The sequence below is a fragment of the Mirounga leonina genome, unplaced genomic scaffold (assembly GCF_011800145.1).
Source record: "Mirounga leonina isolate KUSES-001 unplaced genomic scaffold, KU_Mleo_1.0 Mir_180, whole genome shotgun sequence".
NCBI lineage: Eukaryota > Metazoa > Chordata > Mammalia > Carnivora > Phocidae > Mirounga > Mirounga leonina.
The window spans coordinates 12,713,954-12,730,579 of record NW_023270469.1 but is presented as its reverse complement, the minus strand read 5'-3'; the positions used below and the strand labels follow the sequence as shown (position 1 = coordinate 12,730,579).

The 16,626-nt window shown below is 41.2% G+C and overlaps 1 protein-coding gene across 1 annotated transcript; it reads right to left on the bottom strand.

Moving 5' to 3' along the window:
• Positions 1 to 948: 948 nt before the first annotated feature.
• Positions 949 to 16,618, bottom strand: LOC118023584 (ATP-dependent RNA helicase DDX19A-like). The gene is made up of 7 exons (XM_035024802.1): positions 16,456 to 16,618; positions 11,205 to 11,253; positions 8,151 to 8,201; positions 6,992 to 7,127; positions 4,325 to 4,417; positions 2,518 to 2,620; positions 949 to 2,157 (listed from the first exon to the last, which is right to left on the bottom strand). Exons 1-7 carry the CDS (start codon positions 16,510 to 16,512, stop codon positions 2,011 to 2,013), a joined length of 636 nt encoding a protein of 211 aa, XP_034880693.1. The 5' UTR covers positions 16,513 to 16,618; the 3' UTR covers positions 949 to 2,010.
• Between the last annotated feature and the right edge of the window lie 8 nt (positions 16,619 to 16,626).

Below are 16,626 nucleotides of genomic sequence, written 5' to 3'. Positions count from 1 at the left end.
ACACTGTAGTTCTCAACTTCCACTGCCCGTAAGTCCAAACTGAACTTTTAAGAAATAAGTGTAAAAAGTAAGTACAGTTAATATATTAACCCTTCACACACAGTGAAGTCCCATTTATTACAAAACAATCTAGAGAAGATATATGTTGTTACAAGATTCTGGTAACTTCACTTAGATGTACCCACCAGTGTGAGGCATCAAATAAACACACAAATTACATAATCAACCTAATAACTTTTGGGTAAGGTAGTTTTGCTGCATGCCAAAGCATGATGGTTTTCTCCAGGAAAAGCTCTGTGATCATGTGGTGAGCTGAACTAGCCATTTCTCTCTGTGGACTGACAAACTATAGAAAACGAAGCGAGGAATTTGATATCCACTTTCTTGAAAATGAACAGGCTGTCTCTTCAGTGAAAACAATCCACTGTATTTGCTGCCACAATAACATTTAAGCTTTCAAGAGAAAATTAGCATTTGGAAGACTTGTATGTGCCACTAAGTTTGAGTTTCTTGTGGTACATAAAGTCCTCTGATGAGTTTGGTGGTAATATTAGGGCAAGCAATTTAAAAAGTTTGTATGATAAGATGTCTCAACATTTAGAACTGTGTAACTCAGTAAGACAGTATTTTCCAAGAGACCAAGGTATTTTAATGTAACAGTACGAAAAATTCAGTAACAGGATTTCAGTTTCCAGACTGGAACTAACTCTTAAGTAATTACCACTTGGTAAGTTTCGGTGTAGCCTCCAAAAAGGGTATCTAAAATTATTTGAGGGGTGCCTGGGTGGCTCAGTTGGTTAAGCGACTGCCTTCGGCTCAGGTCATGATCCTGGAGTCACAAGATCGAGTCCCGCATCGGCCTCCCTGCTCGGCGGGGAGTCTGCTTCTCCCTCTGACCCTCCCCCCTCTCATGTGCTCTCTCTCTCTCATTCTCTCTCTCAAATAAATAAATAAAATCTTTAAAAAAAAATTATTTGAAAGGCCAGATTGTCTTCATATTCTTCAAAAGTAAGCTCTTTAAAAATTTCTTAATTTTAGCTTCTAATATGGCAAATATCAACAGATAAAACCTGTATAAACAAAAATGCTTTGGAGTCCTCAGTAATGTTTAAGAGTATAAGAAACCAAAAAGTTTGAGAATCACTGCCCCAGGCAATTATAAACTGCTGGGTCAAAGGAAGGTCTGTCTGTACTTTTTCTAAGGAATGCCAAACTGCTTCCAGAAAGTAACTGTACCAGTGTATACCCCCCACCAGGAGTGTATGGGCATTCATCCTTGGACGTCTCCATCAATACTTAATATTATCAGACTTCATCATTTCTGTCCACCTGAGAGGCATATAGTGGTTTTAACTTAGATTTCTCTGATGACAAATGAGGCTTATTTATCATCTCTTCATATTTACTGGACATCTGAATCCCTTCTTTTGTGAAGTGTCTGTTCAACTGGGCCTCTTTTCCTATTTAGACTGCTTACTTTTTCCTTACTGACTTGTAGTTTTATACACTGTGATAACTTTTCTAATGAACTGTTTTCTAGCTGCCCCCCCTCTCCACTTTAGTCCATGTTCTCTACATTACATTCTGTAGAACACAAGGGAGAAAAAACTGGTGGAAGGATTTCTGGTTTTGATAACACCAAGTTATGTGTATGTGCTCCTAGTTTACTCTTACTAAAGCTGTGCTTGTTTTTAAACAAAGGGATATGACTCCAACCTACCATCCTCACACCTACTAATCCCTTGTTAGGAATAAGCAGCTTCCAGAACTCTGCACGCTGAATTCAAAATCCTGTTTTCTCAGTGAAGAATGCCAGACTTTAAGAAATCCATGACCCATACAAAGATTTTTACAACTCAAAATCTTCTTTTAAGAGTACAAACGACTGTTAAATAGCAAGTTTAAAACAGATTTGCTGAAAGTAATGCAGTAGGCCCTAAGGTCAACTGAACCAGAAAGTTTAATATCATCACACCTTCAAAATTCAAACACCCAACCACCCTATCCTGCTCACTGCTTAGGTCTCACCCCTTTATACTTACATTTATTGCCTCGAACAGCATAAGCAAGCTTTAGTTCTGGATGAAATTTGCCCATCTGCTCAATCACTTTTCCCGTTTGAAGAGCCAGCTCATATGTTGGGGAGAGGCACAAACACTGACAGGGAGATCATAAAGGTTGAGTTTAGGAGAGCCTCTGTCTATTACTAGACAACAGGCCCTAAAGCAACAATATGCTGATCTAATCACCACTCAAAAGTGCAGGGAGCCACATCCTCTCCAACCAGGTTGCCTTTAGCAGCGAGCCCTGGCTGGGTGGATGCCTTTGGAAGCCACTGTTTAAGACCTCTGCTTCCGAATGAATTCTACCCAGATTGTGGCCTAGTGCTCAGTGCTCTGCCTGAGCCACAGGAAACATTCAGACCCCTTTAGGGGCACCCTCATTAACCGCCCACCAGATGGCACTGCCTTTACCAGGGCAGGCAAGCCAGGGCCCTCAGGATCCCCTAGCCCTCACCTGGGGGTATCTCTCTGCTGGTTCCACTCGGCTGAGCATGGCCAGGACGAAGGCAGCTGTTTTACCAGTACCTGACTGAGACTGGGCAATCAGGTTCTGTGGGCTAGATCAAGGAAGAATAGAAATGAAAATAATATTGGTTAATAAACAATACAGTGTCAAAAAGTTCTTTCTGGGTGGTAGGCATACGGAGCTTTCTCCCTTTAATCCAGGTTTTCTGCACTGAGCACAATGATAAATTTTTTTATGTTGTCAAAAAACTGCTTAAATATTAAGGGACATAGTGATTTAGATGGGTTCACACCAAGAAATCTTCACTCTAGACTCCAGCACAGGTAGAGTGTCCTAATTTTGTACCCTAGGGGCCCCATGGAAATTAACACTGCAGAGTTAAATCTGTGCCAAAGCAAATCTCCGAAGACATTTTCTGCAAAGCTATAATGTGTCTCCAAGACTTGGCTCCCTCTGTGTGTTCCCTTTCCCTTCTTTATGAAAATGCAAGACACCAAGTCAAACAGATGCTTTAGAGGGAACTTTCACATTTTACTTCACATAACCTAGTCAGGGAAATAGGTACAATTTTTGTCTTTTTTTTTTTAAGGTTTTATTTTTTTGAGCGAGAGAGGAGAGACAGTGAGAGAGTACAAGTGGGGAGGAGAGGGAGAAGCGGGCTCCCCGCAGAGCAAGGAGCCCGATGCGGGGCTCGATCCTAGGACCCCGGGATTATGACCTGAGCTGAATGCAGATGCTTAACCGACTGAGCCACCCAGGCACCTCAATTTTTGTCATTAAATAAGAAAAAGAGTTGAATGGAAAAGGTTACTACATAAAGTAGGATGCCAATTATCTACAGTTTAGGAGTCGGCTAGAGTTTCTCTCCTCCTCTGGTGTAAAACTCATATGCACTCTCAAATAAAGTTTTTAAAAAAAACCCGATTTTCAAAATTGCACAGAATAACAACATTAGCTTTCTCTATCAGTTTCGTTTTAAAGATTTTTTAAAAAGATTTTATTTATTTGAGAGAGAGAGGGAGAGAGAGTGCACACACATGATCTGGGGCAGAGGGAGAAGCAGGCGGGAGCCCGATGCAGGGCTCCATCCCAGGACCCTGGGATCATGACCTGAGCCGAAGGCAGACGCTTAACTGACTGAGACTGGGCAATCAGGTTCTGTGGGCTAGATCAAGGAAGAATAGAAATGAACTCTGTTTTAAAGATTTTTATTTATTTTTTAAAGCAATTTCTACACCCAATATGGAGCTTGATCCCACAACCCCAACATCAACAGTCACATGCTCTACCAACTGAGCTAGCCAGGTGCCCTCTTCTCTATCAGGTTTCTAAATTTTTTTTTAATTTTTAAAAAGATTTTATTTATTTATTTGAGACAGAGAGAAAGAGAGCATGTGCATGCAAGTGGGCGTGTGAGTGGGGAGTGGAGCAGAGGGGGAAGGAGAGGGAAAGGGAGAGAATCTCAAGCAGACTCTGTGCTAAGTGTGGAGCCCTATGTGGAGCTCGATCTCACAACTCTGAGATCATGACCTGAGATCATAATCTGAGCTGAAACCAAGAGTTGGACGCTCAACTGACTGAGCCACCCAGGTGCCCCATCAGTTTTTATGGTTAAGTGGGAAAGGGAGATGCTGTACCAAATTCCAACTGACTCTCTCTGCACTTGCTCAAGTGGTTTCCCTGAAGAAACATGCTGTCCCAAACATCCCATCTTGTTCTCAAGAACAGTAACAGTTATTGGTGTAAAACATTAAACCAAATCCTGAAGAACTACACTTGAGGTCTGCATACTCACGGCTCAGCAAGCATCATGGGTAATGCGTTCTCTTGTATCTTGGATGGTCGATTGAAGCCCATGGCATAGACTCCCTGGAGAAGCTGTGGTTTCCTAGAAGTCCAGGGAGAGAGAGGATGGATTCCTAGTTGTTCAAGTTGTTTTAAAAGCCTAGAATTTTATCTTTCCCTAAATCTAGCACAGTATAAAGCTTCCTTTGTCAGACATATTTTTCTAATGCCTTAAAAAATATCTAAAATGAAACCAAGCCACCATCTTTCCCTACTGAATCTTAATCTGCAACTCTTTTTTTTTTTTTTAAAGATTTTATTTATATTTGACAGCATAAACAGGGGGAGCAGCAGAAGGAGAGGGAGAAGCAGACTCCCCGCTGAGCAGAGAGCCTGATGCAGGGCTCGATCCCAGAACCCTGGTATCATGACCTGAGCCGATGGCAGACGCTTAACTGACTGAGCCACCCAGGTGCCCCTTAATCTGCAACTGTTGTGCAATTCCGAAAATACAGACTAGTTTCCATTCCTGGAAAAATTCATGCTTTCAGCAGACCCACAAATATGACTGGCCTTGAAGGACAATGTTCCCTGGATATCGCAAGAATGGTATGTATTAATTCATATAAATTTTATAATTTGCATAAAATGAATTATAAAAGGCATATCTAAAAATATACTGCTTACTACACCACTGAGATATTGAAGTCCCTTTAAGGAACGAGATTCAGTTTTAATTTCTTGGGGTAGATGTTAAATTGAACCACAGTCATTTTGTATTCCATGGTCCTTCCAAAGCCAGCTGTGCAAATACTCAGGACAGTCAAGAAATAAGAAAATTGATTCAACCAGTTTCTAGTACCTGATTTACAGTAAATAGGTAGGAGTGTTCAAATACCATGCTGAACTTTCCAAATGCTCATATTATTTATTATGTCTAGTCAAAAATCAAGAACAGGAAAGCACCAGCTTATGTAAGTAGCTGCACAACAAATATCAACTAAAGTTGTTCTTCCATCGCATTTACAATAAGCTCCCTGCTACCTCCACATTGACAGGGTGTTCAACAAAAATCCCACCAGATTGTAAAGAAGAGTCAAACCAAGTCAAGACTTCTGTTCTCTGAACCTTCCTTGGAGTAAACAGGCTCTCTAAGTGGCAAATTCTTCTGGCATATGTTGGTTCTCAGATACAAAGACCTCTGAAAGCATAACCTTTGGTGTCTTCTGTTTGGAAGAAAAGGCTATGAAGCTCAGCAGATTTTGATTTGATTGCTAAGGAAACAAAGTCACAACTGAATGAAGATCCAAATGATCCAAGAGCTTCCAGTGGTTCACTATTTTTCTCTTATTTTGCAGATAATCTCAAAAATTTTAAGTACAAAACAAACCAAGGCAACTTAGATTTCATTCTTTGTTTCCTCTAGCCAACGACTACTATATCAGAGAGAACTTGACTTTTCAGAGAGGACAGTTCCTCACTGGTTGGACTGAGAGCTCAAGGCCTTTAAATGAAAAGGGGTTTAAAAACCATCAATACTTGGAAAAGCAAACTGTCACTTCAGGAAACAAAAGAGCACATCTCACTGCCCTGATATAGTTTATAAACAGAAGCAGAGATGACAGATTCACTGAATGAAGCCCCTGATAGAGGAAATACACATAGAAAAATATAATTTCCTGAGAACATTAAAAAAAAAGCCGTGCTTTAAAAAACTTGTTCTTAGCTATCACTTCATTAATGACTTGATTTGGTTTTAGTTAGCTCTCATATTTTAAATGTCTCTTACTCTAAAGCAGTGGTAATAAGTTGGCAAGAATGTAGCGCCTGTTTGCCCACAGTGGGCATACTAAAGATTTTACTGATAAGGCAAAGAATCTATTAATTCCACCACTTTCTTATTTACCAGCTAATTTCTATGATTCCGGTCCTGGCAGGTAGCAAGAACGGTAGTTATGTCTTATGTTACTCATGACACCCAGCACAGTAGCATTTACATAAACCAGGGATTCATAAACACTTCTTTACTAAATATGCTGAGGGAAACAAAAAACTTGGTATGACCTTCCGTAATTCTGCCTTTAAAATAAAGAGATGTTAGAAGTCATTCTTAGCACAGTGCCGTAAATGTGCTCCCTTGTGGCTTAATTCCAGGTTCTGAATTTTTTTTTTTTTTTTAATTCTAGAATATTGAAGGCTGCTTTCTGCTGTAGGTACTGGGAATCCTGCACAGACTCTTTTGATTGATTATGTAAAAGCAGATAAAGTGTTCTCAAGACCGTAAACCCTGTAGTCTAACAAAAGGGCTTACCTAATAAGAAATGTTCCTGACATCCAGAAATCACCTGTCAGCCAATATTTTATTGAAAGTTCTAAGAGCATAAAAGAAAAAAGACTTTCAGCTATGATGAATAAATTTGTGGCATTTAAAAATCCCTCCCAAGAGGAGGAGAACTGGGTAGCCAAAAGACAAGGGTGGGAGGGAAACCATCACCGTAAACTTTTCCATACTTTCTCACTTTCGAATCATGTGAATTATTAACTAGTCAAAGAAGCAAATACATTAAAATTCTTAAAAATACAGATAGAAAGTAAAACTCCCAAAAGAGCTCTGAGATGCTAAGTTTTAGAAAGGCGGGACCAACAAGGAACAGCTGTTCAGGGAACAGACACTCACAGCCGAAGCTCCTCAAAGGACTTCACTGAGTAGAGCGGGGAGTTTGGGTCCCGCTGCAGGACTTCCACTTGGTTTGTGTTATCCACAAGGTTGCTTCTGATCAGCTTGTTGAGTAAGGACTGGGCAGCTCTGTCCTCTGTCAGGAAGAAACCAGCAGGTTGTCTTCATACTCATTTGGCAAACCCACCCTCGTGAAATCTCTTTCTCCCTGGCTCTGTACCAGCACCAGGGCAGCCGAGCATGGCTGGAGAAAAACAATCACACCGACAGGTCTCACTTCAGATTCTTGACCACTAGACTCAAATGGGCTGCCCTGCCCTGTAAGTCTTCATGTTTCTATTCTCCACTCATTCACTCTTCTCAGATCTCCACCTCCACCTCCACCTCTCTTCTCAGCCCTCCACATTCTCACTGATCTGATGAACATGCGTCTTCCTTCACAGAGAAGTACAAGTGATCAGAGGCACCTCCACACACTGTGGTGACACACCTACACACCCACCTGCATTTGTGCGCAGACTCTCTACGTTCCCTCCGGTAACCTGGGATGAACAGCCTGTGCTCAAGGCTAATCCCTGCATTGGTACAACAGGTCCCCGCCCCTCTTGCCTATAAGGATATTTCTCCCCACACTAACTCCTTGCATTATCAGTTTCCCCCTACACTGGAACACTCCCCCGTCGCATGTGCACACATTTTAACATCTCATAAACCCGCTTCCTCCTTTATCCCCCATCCAGTTGCTGCCCCATTTCTCTATTCCCCTTTATAGGACAGTCCCTGAAAAGGCTGTCTACACTCATTGTCCCCACTTCCTGTCCTCCCCTTCTGCTGAATATACACTGAATAGGTTCTTGTATTTAGCCTCTGCACTTGACCTCAAAGGCCCTTGTTGAGCACACCAATGGCTTCTACACTGCTAAATCAAGTGAACAGTCCATTTTTATATCTTCTTAATCAATTTATTACCTATATTTGACTACCTACTTTTGAAACACTTCCTTCTTCTGGTTTCTGGATACCCCTCTCCTTTAGTTCTCTATTTCTCAATCTCCTTTGTGATTCCTCCTCATCTCTTCAATCTAGTGCCTCGGGCTCCAGAAAGGCAAATCCTGGGTCATACGCTGTTTCTTGCTACAGAGTTTTAAAAAGTAATTACCTTTCTCTTCTTCTTCTGTTTTCTCTGCAGTGGCATTGGTTTTAATAACACCTACACAAGAAAACAGGTGTCATCATACGAAAGGCAAATTTCAAACCCACCCAAAAGGTGTGACAACAGAAATACTAAATCTCAGGTAAGTGATGAAAATATAAGTATTTGGCATTTCTTTATATTTAATGGGTTTTTATTCCTAGAAAGCACATAAGAAAATTTCAACTTTCTAGATATGTTGGCTAACTTCACAGGGCTCAGAAAAAGTCACCTCTAACTTGCTTATCCTACTTGAAAATATACTATTATTTTTTTTTTTAATTTTTATTTTTTAAAGATTTTATTTATTTATTTGACAGAGAGAGAGATAGCGAGAGCAGGAACACAAGGAGGGGGAGTGGGAGAGGGAGAAGCAGGCTTCCCACCGAGCAGGGAGCCTGATGTGGGACTCGATCCCAGGACCCTGGGATCATGACCTGAGCCGAAGGCAGACGCTTAACGACTGAGCCACCCAGGCGCCCGAAAATATACTATTATTTTAGCAAACACAATCAGACATGAGAAGAAAATAAAAATATTAAAAATTAAAAGGAAGAGGTAAAATGATCACTTTTTGTGGATTACAGGATTATAAGCCTACAGAACTAAGTATTAACTTAAAAATGACTAGAAAATAACGTATCTCAGCAAAAGATAAAAATGCTAGGTACAAAATAAGTAAGTAGAAATCAGTAGCTTTCACAAATACAGAAATATAACTGAAAAGATACTACTTAAAATAGCAACCTAAAAGATGAAATCCTGTACCCAGATTAATGAAGTTAACAAAAAATATGCAAGACTTATATAGAGAAATCTTTTTTTTTTTAAGATTTTATTTATTTATTTGACAGAGAGTGAGCGCACAAGCAGGGGGAGCAGCAGGCAGAGGGAGAGGGAGAAGCAGGCTCTCTGAGGAGCAGGGAGCCCGATGTGGGGCTCGATCCCAGGACCCTGGGATCATGACCTGAGCCGAAGGCAGACACTTAACCAACTGAGCCACCCAGGCACCCCTATATGGAGAAATCTTTAAAACATTCATAAAATAATGCAAAAAGTATAGCTAAAATGCCAACAGATAAATTAAAGTGGAATTCTAATATATTCAATTAACCCAAAAGGCAGGAAAAGAGGTAGAGAAACTATGAGAGACAAACAAATCAAATAGTAAAGGTGCTTAACTAAACCCACCATATCAATTTTAACCCACCATTTATATTAAATGTAAATGGATAAAAAAGGCATCCAAACTGGAAAGGAAGAAGTAAAAATGTCAATATTTCCAGATGACATGGTATTATATATAAAAAGCCTAGGGGCGCCTGGGTGGCTCAGTCGTTAAGCGTCTGCCTTCGGCTCAGGTCATGGTCCCAGGATCCTGGGATTGAGCCCCACATCAAGCCCCGCATCGAGCCCCGCATCGGGCTCCCTGCTCGGCGGGAAGCCTGCTTCCCCTTCTCTCACTCCCCCTGCTTGTGTTCCTTCTCTCACTCTGTCTCTATCAAATAAATAAATAAAATCTTTAAAAATAAATAAATAAAATAAAAAGCCTAAAGATGCCATCAAAATAGTGTTAGAACCAATCAATGAATTTAGTAAAGTTTCAGGATACAAAAATCAAAAACACAAAAATCTGGTGTGTTTCTATACACTAATAATGAACTATTGGAAAGAGAAATTAAGAAAACAATTCCATTTACAATTGGGTTAAAAATAATTAAATACCTAGGAATTAATTTTTTTTTTAAGATTTTATTTATTTATTTGAGAGAGAGAGAGAGAGAAACAGCATGAGAGGGGAGAGGGTCAGAGAGAGAAGCAGGCTCCCCGCTGAGCCGGGAGCCCAATGTGGGACTCGATCCCAGGACTCCGGGACCATGACCCGAGCCGAAGGCAGTCGCTCAACCAACTGAGCCACCCAGGCGCCCCTTAGGAATTGATTTAACCAAGGAGGTGAAAGACCTTTATACTAAACACTGTAAGACACTAATGAAAGAAACTGAAGAAACAAATAAATAGGAATATTTTCCTTACTCCTGGATTGGAAGAATACTGTTAAAATGTCTATATATCAAAAGCAATACACAGACTCAATGCAAGCCCTATCAAAATTCCAATGGCATTCTTCACAGAAATAGAACAACTTAAAAATTTGTATGGAACCACAAAAATCCTGAAAAACCAAAGCAATCCCCACCCACCAAAGCAATCTTGAGAAAGTAAAACAAAGCTGGAGGCATCATGCTCCCTGATTTCAAACTATATTACAAAGCTATATAATTAAAACAGTATGGTACTTGCATAACAACAGACACATTGACCAATGGAACAGAGCAGAGAACCCAGAAATAAACCCATGCATATATGGTCAACTAATTTATGACAAAGGAGCCAAGAATACACAACAGAGAAAGGGCAGTCTCTTCAGTAAATGGTGTTGGGAAAAATGGACAGCTGTATGTAAAAGAACAGAACTGAACCACTATCTTAACCTCACACAAAAATTAACTCAAAATGGATTAAAGACTTGAACGTAAGTTCTGAAACCTTCAGAAGGAACCAACCCTACTGACACCTTGATCTCAGACTTCTGGCCTCAAGAACTACAAGACAATAAACTTTGACTGCTTAAACCACTCAGTTTGTGACCTGGCATGGCAGCCCTAGCAAACTAATAAAGAGTTAAGAACTGGCTAAATGACAATCCGGGACAAAAAGGAAGCCTTTCACCTGTTTATACTTTGAGTTTTGAACCTAGAGTAACTTTTCAAAAAATTAAATAAAAAATTTAAAGAAACACTATCAAATGAACAGTGGCAAGAGTCAGAGACTAGATAAAATCTGGAAAACTAATGTGTCCTTTTCAGTAATGCAACCAAATTTACTGGCTCTCAAATACAGTGCTGTATTTGAGACAAACATTATGCTAAATCAAAGTGCCTTTTCACACGGGAGCTCCTAAGGCAAAGCAGAAGAGCACATGCATAGCTTGTATCCAGCTAGTAGTTACAAGTGACTCACCATTGGTATCTGGTTTGACTTTTTCCTCCTTGATTTGCAAATTACTCATCTGAATGGGAATAAAAGGAAACACAGTTAAGCAGATGACCCAATCAAAGGAAGTCCCTTGAGCAAAGAGAAGTTCCCTAGTGAAAGTCTAGCAGCACCTATATTCAGGGAGCTGTCCTGCACAAGCAGAATTCCGACAGGCTTGGGTGAAGACATCATTTCATATCTTCAAGAACCTTAAAGGGGGGGGTGGGCAGGGGTGGACTAAACAGAGCAGATGGGAAAAAAGTTTGACAGCAATCTCAAACCTCTACTTTTCTTCCAACTTAAGCTCTTTCTAGAACATCTACCTTCATTAAATACCTATGATAGCCTTTCAATGGCACACACACTCACTGTTCCCTTCTTTTTAGTCCTGAAACCCACACTTTATTAACGCAACACTTAGCAAATAAATTATAGCCTTCTTTCCTGCCTTATCAACCACCTCCACTATGAGTTAGGTAAAAAAGTTATTATGATGAAAAAATCGACAAATTCATACTCCTGATTTAGAATATTTTGGAAACGTGAACGGAAGGTTTTTATTTATTTATTTTGGCCACTAGTCCTGGTCAATGCAAACTTGCTTACTAAGCTGCAAATGAAAGTGCAAGCAGAGCAATAATTTTATACATTTGTAATGAGGTCTCCAATCTCATGAGAATTATTTTTCCATATTCAAGGTATTGTGAAGAGTAAGGGTGTGAGGGAGAGCCTGGGTGGCTCAGTCGTTAAGCGTCTGCCTTCGGCTCAGGTCATGATCCCAGGGTCCTGGGATCGAGCCCCGCATCGGGATCCCTGCTCATCGGGGAGCCTGCTTCTCCCTCTCCCACTCCCCCTGCTTGTGTTCCCTCTCTCGCTATGTCTCTCTCTGTCAAATAAACAAAAATCTTTAAAATAAAAAAAATAATAAATAAATAAATCTTAGGAAAAAAAAAGAGTAAGGGTGTGATACAGAAAGGGTATTATAAAGCTATGTTGTCAGGTTCTGAGAAGCACCCCAAATCAAGCACTAGACCCCAAGCCCTGCCCCCAAAATGATCCTTCAATTGATGCAATCATTCATTATCCTTATGATAACCACCATTGTTTCCTGAGGGTATTTAGAAATATTTCCTCCTCCCTTCCCCCACCCCTCAACTGACCCTGCTCCTGGTCTTTGGGAGAAGTCCACCCTCCCACAGTGGGGATATTCATCGCATCTCTTTTGAAAACCAGGTCTTCCAGAGAAAAATCAAATCAACACACTACTGGAGATGGACACCCTTTCCCAGGCCAGTGGGAAGGTTGGCACATAACAGAGAAGGTATTTTATACCAGAACTTATCCACTGATGAACCCTCATTTTTAGGCTAATACACAGGGATCCACAGAAGCCAACTAATCTTGGGATGGGCTGAAAATGCACATGAGACAGTCTGGAGTCCCCAAACAAACCAAGATGATTAGTTTCAAAGCCTGCCTGATGAAAATATGGTTATGAAACCATAACCAAATCTATTGTATTATAATTTGACAAATACATGTGCTAACAAAAGATGACGTGTTTAGAAGCTAGAAAGATCTAAGAACTTGTCAGCATTTATTTGGCTGCATTCAAGGGGAAAATTACCGGCAGATGAGTATTCCTGTCTTGAGAGACTTAACTCCACCATGGGAAAGAGGCAGGCCAATCAACTCTCATTCTCCTTCATTCTGTATTCATCTTCAGTGAGGAACCTTCTGATTATTAATCATGCCTCTCACAGAAGGCAGTGTCCTTGACACTGGACACAGGTTTTCAGTTATGATAAAAGCATCCTTCCTCTATCCAAATTAACAGAGTAGCTCTGAAGGGTGGCTAAATTTCCGTCAGTCCCAGAGTCCCTGATCCATGAAGGGGTGAACTCAGGCACTCAAAGACACTTCAACAAGGCTTCAAGATCTACCTCTATGACAACTCTAATTGCAAAAGGGTCAGATTATGTCTCTAAAAAATTCTTAGGGTTGCCTTTGGGTTTTTGTTTTTGGCTGATCAGGGAAAGGGAAGGAATTAAACTGGTGATATGGCCAGAAAGAGGTAGCAAAGGAAGCAAAGAGGTAGCAAAGGTTGGAAGAGATGAGAAGTGACAAGTGAACTGGCATCAGGTCCTTTCTAGTAATTCAAACTCTCAGAATCTTTTATCAGGGTTCCTAAAAATGCATCCAAACTAAACTGCTGGACATACCGCTCCTTTCCCTCCAAACCCGTTTTTATATGCAGGGAAGACTCAAGGTACATCCTTGACTAAGCTTAAACCAAACAAAAATCCTCACTGTGTGTAAGTTAAGATCTTTTTTAAGATTTTATTTATTTGTCAGAGAGAGAGACGGAGAGTGCACACAAGCAGGGGGAGCGGCAAGCAGAGGGAGAAGCAGGCTCCCTGCAGGACTCCACCCCAGGACGCTGGGATTATGACCCGAGCCGAAGGCAGACACTAGCCAGCTGAGCCACCCAGGCGTCCCATAAGATCTTTATCATTGTGCGTACTCTGTCATCTTCTCTGTCATTTTCATTCACTACCTGTACACTTGAGAGCACGGTCACATGATAACCTAACATCATAAATTATTTTTAAGCTAAGTTACACAAGTCTACATGGTAAAATAAAAAAAAGGGGGGGTGGTCTTCCCCAACTATTAGGAAGCAATGTTTTGTTTTTAAAAATTTTATTACTTGAGAGAGAGAGAGCTTGCGCGAGCAGGGGGGAGGGAAAGAGAGGGAATCCTAAGCTGACTCTGCTCTGAGCAGGGAGCCCGATTCAGGGCTAGATCAAATGACCCCAAGATTATGACCTGAGCCAAAACTAAGAGTCGCATGCTCAACCGACTGAGCCACCTGGATGCTCCTAGGAAGCAGTGTCTTAACACATTTATTTATACCAGCCTCCAGAGAAGCAGAGTGATTAAAAGCAGATACCAAGTATGGATATTTACAATATCCATAATATCATAGCTAGATTAGAGTCATAGGCTTAAAAAGATTTGAAACCAAGTCTCAGTAACTTTTAGGAAAGATCTGGTGCGAAACAGTGGATCTTAAATCCTACTGTGCCAGAACCTTATCCTTTGTAATACTCTTTGATTTCTTTGTGGGTAACAGCCAGTTTTATTACCTGCCCGGATTCTTCTCCTGAACTCCAATGCCACATTTCCAAATGCAAGATAGGTGCTGTGCAGGAAACAGTTAACACAGCTAACAGTTTCCTATCCTTAGAAAAGCCAGCTTGCAAGGCTGGCCGCTGTCCTGCATCTGGGGACTTGGACTTCATAAGGGTTCCCACCATTCCTAGAACTGCTGAGGGGGTTTGCTATGCCTAAACTGTTTGAAAAACATGTGACTTATGTTAAACACCTGCTTTCCTTCTGCAAGCCTGGAATTTTGGTACACGCTAGGCAGAGGGTGACTTTGTCTCCCCCCCCCCCCCATAAGAACCCTGAGAACTGAGTCTCTAATGAGCTTCCCTGACAACACTTCACATGTGCTGTTACAATTAGCTGCTGCAGGACTTAATCAAGCTGAGTACGTAAGTCCACTAGGAGAGGATTCTCGAAAGCTGGTTTCCTCTGGACTCTGCTAGATGTGCCTTTTCCTTTTGCAAATGTTGCTTTGTATCTTTTCATTGTAATAAATATAGCTGCGAGTACAATTTTATGCTAGGTCCTGTGAGTTTTCCCAGGAAATCACTGAACTTGGACTATTCTTGGGGATTCTCATCACAGGTACTTACCAAGATGTCCTCCTTACCTCAAAATCAGAAGAGCCAATCCTCCATATCAAATCTGCCCTTCCTCCCACTTCCCTAGTCCTGTTATTAGCATTTTACTAATACCACCTGTGGGCTCCCGACTGCAAACAGCAACCTTTGCCTTTTTCTTAAATCCTACTCTTTATACTGCCATAATTCTCCTAAATCCGTCTCTTCATTGTCACTTCCACCACCCAACAACATACGCCCTCTCTGGGCTAGACAAACTGCCACACTGATTGCCTTTCCTTCGGACATCACTCCTTCTAATATTCTCTGTAGTTTGATAAATCTTGCCAGCTCTCAGATCTAATCTTGTCCCATATCCTCCTGAAAAATCCCCAGATCGACCAAGTTAAGTCTCTCCTAAGTTTTCAATTAACGTTGCAAAGTACCTCTATACGATATTTTCTGTACAGCTACTATTACAACCTATAAACGTAGGCTGCAGCAAAAATGAGTTGATTCTTGCTCTCTAGACAAGTCCAGCCCCTTTGTTCATTTTCTCCTAAAATGCCATTCACCTTTATCTTAAATGATTCATCCTCTAACATCCATTTGTAAATGTAAACTTCACAAAGAATTTCCCTATTTCCTACTCATAAACGTCCTCTCCAGAGATCACTTACCACATTATTCTTACCATTTTCACAGCACTTCCCACATTCTCACCTTCCCGTCTAGACTGTAAAGATTCTTCCTATACTCCACTAGATTTAGCCCATAACATTTGCTGACAAACTGACAATCCTCCCAAAGTAATCAAGGATGACTGGAAAAGAAATGTAACTTAGCCATTAAAAAGTTGTAAGACTTCAGACTATCAAACTAACACAAACTATTAAAATCAATAGTGCATTATCACTAAACAAACCTAAACTAAGATATAAGAACAGAAAACCAGTTTACACTCTAATTACCTTCCAGTTGAATGGATCTTCATTAATCAAAGAACCAGTATATGAGATTAAACATCACTTCAAACATAACGAAACAATTTGTAGGGCCTCCCGCCGACATTTGCAGTAGATTGAAACACTAAATCTAAACCTGAATCTCTTATTCTTGAAAGATCTACAAACTGCCAACCATGTTAAGCACAAACCTAAAAATGTTTAGCACAAATCACTCAGAAAACAGACTAGAGAATCACCATCTAAATTTCCCCACAACCCTCCCCCCTCGAGAAGGGGGTGCAACAGAAAAAAACATACAAAGTGGGAACAAATTTGCTCCAGGGCAAAAAGAAGTCTTTAACTAGCCCAGATGAAAAGAACAAGGCCGAGGTTAGTCTCTTTCGCCCCCGGCACAAATCGGGGCTACGTGATTCCCCGCGGCAAACTCTACGGAGATGTGGGCCACAAGCCTGCCCAATCCGGGTAGCTCCGTAGGCTCCTATTAGGATCCGCTCGGGCCCCTGCTACGTTCGCCCCGCGTGAGCTGAAGCCACTGACCGACTTGACAGCCGCTTCCTGCTCGTCCACTGCCAGGGCCCACGAGTCGGTGGCCATGATCCAGCGGGAAGGGAGGCCGACTCACGAAAAAATTCACCGCACGCGTGCCAACACCTGCCCTGAGTCCCCGGCCTGCGCGAGAACCTCCCCCACACAGACCGGAAGCGACGG